Below are 7,591 nucleotides of genomic sequence, written 5' to 3' on the forward strand. Positions count from 1 at the left end.
GTCAAAACAAAGAGTACAAATGAGCAAAACCAGCATCAACAAAGAGGACTTGAAAGATTCATGACCTCAGAGCCCGTCCTTGAAGGAGTGGTAAAACCATTTAAAAAGGAGAAACTCGATTTCACGGTGAAGGAGAAATAGTGTGAGAGGGAAAACGATTGTCGAGACCCGCGAAAACAAACGTGTCAATTTAACACAGAATCACACACCTGTTTATTTGGTCTGGATGAGGTAAGCTATGATGTGTACAGATAAAACGGAAAATTAGACACTCCTTCTGTAGTTTATGAGAAACGAGCCGAGTGATGCAATAACAACAGGTAAGTTGGAGAAATGACAAAGGGAGAGGTGAAAGACAACTTAATTATTACACACCGAACATGGAACTGAAGGGAACACGATCTTGTAAGTTGAACCTCACCTTTGTACGACGTGTCTGGGACATATAATCACAGAAAACACACACGAAAACCTTGTATAATTATTACATGCCTCAGGGCTGGCTAAAAGTGTACTTTGGTAGCAAGTATTCAAGATAAATGACATGTCACAGAATAGACTTTCACACTGCTTTAAAAGAAATAAAAACAATCCGAGTATTTAGCGTTTTATTCAATAATTATCTGACGCGATATTGGTGGTGCGTCGACACTAGCATTATGACCAGTGACTGTTTTATTGTAATCTGTTAAATCAGGATATTTCATCGACCTCTTTTGCATCTAATCAGGGTGTGGAGTGACAGTGATAGTGAAAGGCTTAAAGTCCTCATTCTGCACATACCGAACAGGGCAATCGCCTTATAACTTACTTTCCAGTCATGGTCACTGACTGTACATCTTTCAGCCTACATTTCATCTTGAACTTTGAGTTTAACCACATCCATACCAAACAGGCATATATAGGAAGTTCCTTACAATTTTATCTGAATGGAGAAGTACTTATTTTAAGTTATGCATGTATTAAATATTAAATACACGTTTATTTTATGCAAAAATAACTAAAATAAGCACCCTTTCATACAAATAAAAAACTATAATGAACTTTCTGCATTGTGGAAAGACTTGGTTACTTTATTAGTAAGGATTTTTAGCATTTCCTCATATAAAGCAAGTCTGTTGGGATTTATTAAAGCAATTGACACGCATTTCTTTTTTTCTTTTCTTTTCTTTCTTTTTTTGCCAATTCTCATTTTTCTGGATGCTGTTTTCAATTAGCGCACGTTATTGAGCCTAATTCTAAAGAAATAATAATTATGATAATAACAAAAAACCTTTAAAATTAAGCTCACATACAGTTGAAGTCGGAATTAGCTCCCCTTTCCCCCCAATTTCTGTTTAACTGAGATTTTTTTCAACACATTTCTAAACATAATAGTTTTAATAACTCATTTCTAATAGGCTAACTGATTTCTTTTATCTTTGCCATGATGACAGTAAATATTTGATTAAATATTTTTCAAGACACTTCTATACAGCTTAAAGTGACATTTAAAGGCTTTAATTAGGTTAGGCAGATTAGGGTAATTAGGCAAGTTATTGTATATCGATGGTTTAATCTGTGGACTATTGCAAAAATATTTAGCTTAAAGGGGCTAATGATTTTGACCTTAAAATGTTTTTATTCCAATTTAAAAAATGCTTTTATTCTAGCCGAAATAAAACAAATAAGACTTTCTCCTGAAGAAAAGAATATTATCAGACATACTGTGAACATTTCCTTGCTCTGTTAAACATAATTTGGGAAATATTCAATCTAATCAAAGAGGTGCTAATAATTCTGGCTTCAACTTTATATAAATATCAAATTCAGCATGCATGGAAAACTTGCAAGTTTTTACTAAGCCCAAATATGACAATGTACATGCATTTAAGCATACAGAGCATGCTAATGTTTAAAAATGTTTTCCCTTTCAACGAATAATTCTCACTCTACAATTGCTCTCTCATTTGTTTATTTTTTTTTAACTAAATAAATTTTCCAGGATGTTCAAATGCTCTGTTATATCAAGTTTCACAGTGTTTCATTTGTTTTAATCTATATTCTTTTAACAGCATGCATAAAAACGATGAAATAATAATTCATTATAATAGATTTACAAAAAGCAATTACAAATCGTCAGATATTTATTTAGCAATAAATCTGAACGCATGAACTGCTGACCCATGTTTAATGACTGCTATTACAACCGAAAGTCATAAAGTTCCTAACATCCATCCTGACCCATAAAACGTTAAACTCCTGGGAGTTAATCCAGAATTAATGTTTATTCAAAAAACCAAGTAGATCAGGTTAGGCGTGCCTCAGGGCTCTATCCTGGGCAATTTTCACGGTCGCACCCAGGACACACCTGTTTGATGCTTTTCCGATAATCATTAACATAGGTAAGCAGAAATAGCCACACCTCCCCACTCTCAAACTCAAACTATAAAAAGGGTCCTCAGCTCTCCAAAACTATTACGCAGCTGTCTGAGGTGTCCAACAAGGCGCAGAGGCAACAGAAACCATGTCTCAGGTTAGTCAGTCTTTCTCCCGCAAGAGCGTCTCCAGCTCTCGTCCGTTCTCTTCACAGTCTCTGACTGGTGGATACTCGAAGCGCATCGCCGTCGGTCGCGCTCCAAGCGTTTACGCAGGTGCTGGAGGCAGCGTGCGCGTCTCTTACGCACAGAGCTCCAGGGGCGGTTTCGACATGTCCAGCGCTCTTGCCGGGGGCGACAATGGCTTCGGCATGGTTGTCAACGAGAAGACCACTATGCAAAATCTCAACGACCGTCTGGCCAGTTACCTGGAGAAGGTGCGCTCCCTGGAGAAAGCCAACGCGGAGCTGGAGCGCCAGATCCGGGAGTGGTACGATAAGAGGACCCCAGTTTCCAGAGACTACAGCCACTATTATGTCACCATTGAAGATCTGCGCAAGAAAGTAAGTGATTATATAAAATATATTGGATTTAGACACATTTTACAAATTAAAATTATTACTTTCTTATTTAATCGTGAAGGTTGAACAAATAAAAATTGCTAATCTTTATAGTTGCTACATGCCTACATTATTTAATCACTTTATTATACGTCCAGTTATTTTACATTCCTAGATTATCAGAATTCATATATAGTAATATGTACACTAATATAGACATTACAGTATCATAAAACTGTCTATCAGGATCTTGACTGAAAGCAAAAGGACTGTACTTTAACAAAGCTATCAGGATTCTTATCATGTAAGTGGACTTTTAAGTGGACTTTTAGTTTAGGTAGGATGTCATAGAGAGCATATAAAATGATACATGCCCATACAATAAAATAGCACTATAAAATATCATAAATAATGGAAACACACACACGCACACACAAACAAGAGTATACAATAATTTAAACCATATTCATAAAGCAGCTTATGTATATAGGGTTTATGCAATAGCAACATGTTTGGTTTACCATTATAAGTTGTATCTCAATTCTTAAGATGCGTTGAGTCTAAATTCTTCATCTGTTTGTCTTCAGATCTCCGTTGCCAGCCAGGACAATGCCAGAATCATCCTTCAGATTGACAATGCCAAACTGGCAGCTGAGGACTTCAGAGTCAAGTTAGTACATTCAACCTTTAAATTTAAAACCTTTTACCTTTATTTCAAAATCCATTATTCCGTGAGGGTTTCTTGTTTTTTAGGAGCTCCTAGATTCCCACTCTAATCGTTCTTGTGCTTTTCAGGTATGAGAATGAATTGGCTCTGCGTCTGTCAGTGGAGGCCGATATTGCTGGCCTGAGGAAGGTTCTGGATGATCTCACCATGACTCGCTCTGATCTTGAGATGCAGATCGAGGGTCTGAAGGAGGAACTCGTGTACCTGAAGAAGAACCATGCAGAGGTGAGATCAAACAAATGTTTTATGGCCCTCCAGGCTGGGCAAACCCGGTGGAATTTACTTAGTAATCAACCAGACCAGTAATCTTCTCCAATCAAGTGTGATTTTAGACACTAATAGCGAGACTAATCCTGTAATTAACCATAACCTCAAGCCCTAAGTTCTTGGAAGGACCTTCAAAGATTAAAGGTGTGGTCAAATTTCCAGATCAAAATCCAGTCAGTCGTTTTGAAAGGAATATGTGAAACTGGGAATTTCAGATGATGGCTAAAAGTGTAAAATCAAATAGCTTTCAGTGCAGTGACCAATGTCTTCTCAAACTTCAGATTGAGCAATTTTATTTTGACGACAATGTTTTCAGAACATTTCACCATAAGCTACCATCACATAAGCTAACAGATATATTGTTGTTCTGTAGGAACTCGCAGCTCTTCGCGCTCAAATGACTTCCAGCAGTGTAAATGTAGAGGTTGACGCTGCACCTCAGCAAGACCTGGCCCGCATCATGGAGGAGATGCGACAGCAGTATGAAGGCATCACAGAGAAAAACAAGCGTGAAATGGAGGCCTGGTACAAGGGCAAAGTAAGTATTTCTACAGTACATCAATGGCTAAACCATACAAAGTCAGCTAAATGCTAACCTCAAACTCTTTCTTCACAGTTCGACGAACTGAACAAGCAAGTATCCACCAGACAAGAAGACCTCTCAATGTCACGTAATGAAATCAACGAACTCAGGAGAACATTGCAGGCTCTGGAGATCGAACTACAGTCACAGCTTAGCCTGGTAAACGTTCTTAGCAATATGTAAATAATAATAATTAAAAAAACATTTCTTCTACCACTAGGGGGAGCTTCATTTAATATAATACGCAAAATTAATAGGCAGTGCTCACATTTCTAGTATTGCTGATTGAAAAACACATTTTCTTGCAATTTTCTCTCAAAAGAAATCAGCTCTGGAGGGCACACTGGGAGAGACAGAGTCACGGTACAGCATTCAGCTCAACCAACTGCAGGCCGTCATTAATGGTCTGGAGCAGGAGCTCACTCAGATGCGCATGGACATCGAAAGACAGGCCAGCGAATACAAACTGCTGCTGGACATCAAGACCAGACTAGAGATGGAGATCGCAGAGTACAGGAGACTTCTGGATGGAGAGGATATTCAGTAAGATCAGTTTTACAAATAAATAAAACAAATGATTGTAGAATTGTATATATAATTAACTACAATTTCCCTCTTTTGTTTACAGGAGACAGACAATCAAAGTAGTCGAGGTTGTAGCACCCCCCAAGCGTAAGTATTTTTTGCAAACTTTACAAACGCCAAAATAGAATATACAAATGTTACATATAAATTAACTTACTTTTTTTTCTCCTCTCCAGCCGATCCTGTTGTGACCAAGCGCGTTCGCACAGTAATCGAAGAGGTGGTTGATGGTAAAGTGGTCTCTCGCACAGAAGATGTCGACGTCGAGGTCATGAAGAAGTAAAAATGGTGCCAAATGACATCCACAAAGTCGTCATGAATTTTCACCCCAAACAGCTGATTAAATTATCATTGTTCAACACCTCATGTGAAAAGCTAAGACAAATAAAAAGACGCTGCGAAATCAAATGTATTTGTTCTTTCATTCTTCCAAGTCAATATTTGTCACTTACAACACTGAAATTGAGTTTGAGCTGTATTACATTTGATTTGACGCTCGTCACAACTACTAAAATACAAAAAAACAAAGCTTGTTGAAGAACAATTTAAAAATGAAAGTCAGTAGGAAATAAAACAGTGAGTACAAAAGACAAACCCGCTCTCTTACAGACAGACCAACAAACTTAAATATACAAAAACATACAATTTCTTCCATTTACGCTTTAAAAATAACACAAATAAGCAGTTATCTTTTCAGAACACTTTTAATATATAACATTGTATTTACAAATATTTCACATATGACACTATGTAGTTGAGAGCCCCCCCATAGGTGTCCGTATTTGACAAAATGTTCAACATAAATAATTCAACAGCATATTTTTTCCCCATTACACAATTACAGTATAAACTCTACAGTAGCACAGCTGACTACCACAGTCAGTTGCAAAGTGCTGTCCTTTTTTTTTCCGTTCGTTTTTTTTCTCATCGAATACAAAAATACCACCACTTCCGACGCAATGTCGGCAGTAAATGTCTAGCTGCTGCGCTAAAACGACGTACACTGAAGCAAAATCGGCTCACATTCAAAACGGTGGGCAGGATTGGTCCTTGACGCCAGATCGTTTGCGCAATGGCACCACAAAAACATTGTACAGGGGGGAAATGTTTGTAAAAATAACAACTAAGGTCACATTAAAACCATTTCGCTCCATAATTCATACCTATCAGATGCGGAAAAATCACATTCGCGAACAAAAATAAACATGTTAAATTTATTGATCGTTAGCGTTTGTTAAACTTCGTCTTTCTGTGAATTGAACGTTAAATCGGCCTATGAGTTCATAAATGCCATCGTCTCTACATCCACAGCAAATACTAATGAACTATGACCACCTAATGTGTATATTGCCGTTACCGGTTAATAGCTATTAGCTATCGGTTAATAGCTACCCGATAACTAGTTAAGAGGCGATATGGATAAGCATAACCTATGATTAGCCCACTTTTAGTGAACCAGATTGTTTAACTCAACGAAAAACGCAAAATTATTCATATTAAGGGGGAGCAACTTAAATAAATTTTTGTTTATCACAATCTTGGAAGAATATTTTTATTTTAATTATGGATAAGGATGCTAAGCTAATTCGTATGTTAAATTTATATCTTCGTAGCCATTTAATTAAATTCACAGCTTTAATTTCGAAACAAAATGCTTCTACGTTTCGGCAAATGTGGATCTGAGAGCAGAACAGCTGCCTGATGCATATTTATCCATACAAATGTCAGGCATTTTTATGTACGACGTGTAGCCGTTCAATAAATAGCGATTAGCCATAGCTATTCGCCAATTGATTTAAGAGGCAAACAGCTGTGAAAATTGGCAGCGAGAAACATCTTCACCATGGCTCATTTTTAACATAGCTGGTGGCCTTTTTTATTATTTTACTACATGAGAACCGTTGTACCGTCAAAATCATATCCGATAACAAATAACGGAATTACTTTTACAAAAAGGTGAAAGTACGTTACAAAAAATTGCCAAAGTAATGTGTTAAAACCTTTATTGGCTGACTGCTTTGTTTAACAATAATAAAAAAAAACAACGTTAACAGTTTGAACGTGTTTGATACGTAAACATTAAAGTGATTACAGTCACAGTCAGGAAAAGGAAAGAGAAATGGGGCGAGCACCCGTTGCTTTTACGTCCGCTGTTAAAATGAAACAAATAAATAACTAATAAAATGTCAAATGCAGTCGTTAGTTGGTTAAATCTGACATGGACTGTGGCTCATTTTAGCTTTTGGCACAAAAGCGAAAAGCAAATTTTGTTCTCTAACCCAAATAATTAACATTATTAACAGTACCTATTAATCAGTAACCTGATACTTAAAAAAAAAATCCCCTTAAGTCATTGTTTGTCGCTGTAAAGTGCAATAGTGCTTTTTCGTCTGTATTCTGGCTTGCAGGCGGTCATTTCCACTGCCTTCCAGCAGGGGGGCGACAGCGAGCTGAGTGCAGGTCTCACTGGCAGTAGTTGCAAATCGCAGAAAAGCCTCAGAAACGCTGCGTC

The 7,591-nt window shown here is 37.2% G+C and overlaps 2 protein-coding genes across 16 annotated transcripts in view; one reads left to right on the forward strand and one right to left on the reverse strand.

The window, feature by feature from the left end:
* The first annotated feature begins 2,467 nt into the window (after window positions 1-2,467).
* krt97 (keratin 97) lies at window positions 2,468-5,487 on the forward strand. The gene is given in 8 exon segments (NM_001002383.1): window positions 2,468-2,920; window positions 3,505-3,587; window positions 3,713-3,869; window positions 4,285-4,449; window positions 4,528-4,653; window positions 4,817-5,037; window positions 5,123-5,166; window positions 5,256-5,487. Coding segments are annotated over 8 exon segments (1,317 nt in total). The 5' UTR covers window positions 2,468-2,506; the 3' UTR covers window positions 5,363-5,487.
* A 1,477-nt stretch (window positions 5,488-6,964) lies between these two features.
* Window positions 6,965-7,591, reverse strand: part of ptpn4b (protein tyrosine phosphatase non-receptor type 4b) — a 69,180-nt gene continuing 68,553 nt past the window's right edge. For 14 of the 15 annotated variants that reach the window (XM_087302567.1, XM_087302565.1, XM_087302577.1 and 11 more), the window contains one exon: window positions 7,066-7,591. This exon is cut by the window's right edge and continues 105 nt beyond it. The gene's annotated coding sequence lies outside the window, so the exon portion shown is untranslated. 15 annotated transcript variants of the gene reach the window in all.

This window comes from Danio rerio, chromosome 22 (assembly GCF_052040795.2).
Source record: "Danio rerio strain M-AB ecotype USA chromosome 22, GRCz13ab, whole genome shotgun sequence".
In the NCBI taxonomy this organism is placed as follows: Eukaryota; Metazoa; Chordata; class Actinopteri; order Cypriniformes; family Danionidae; genus Danio; species Danio rerio.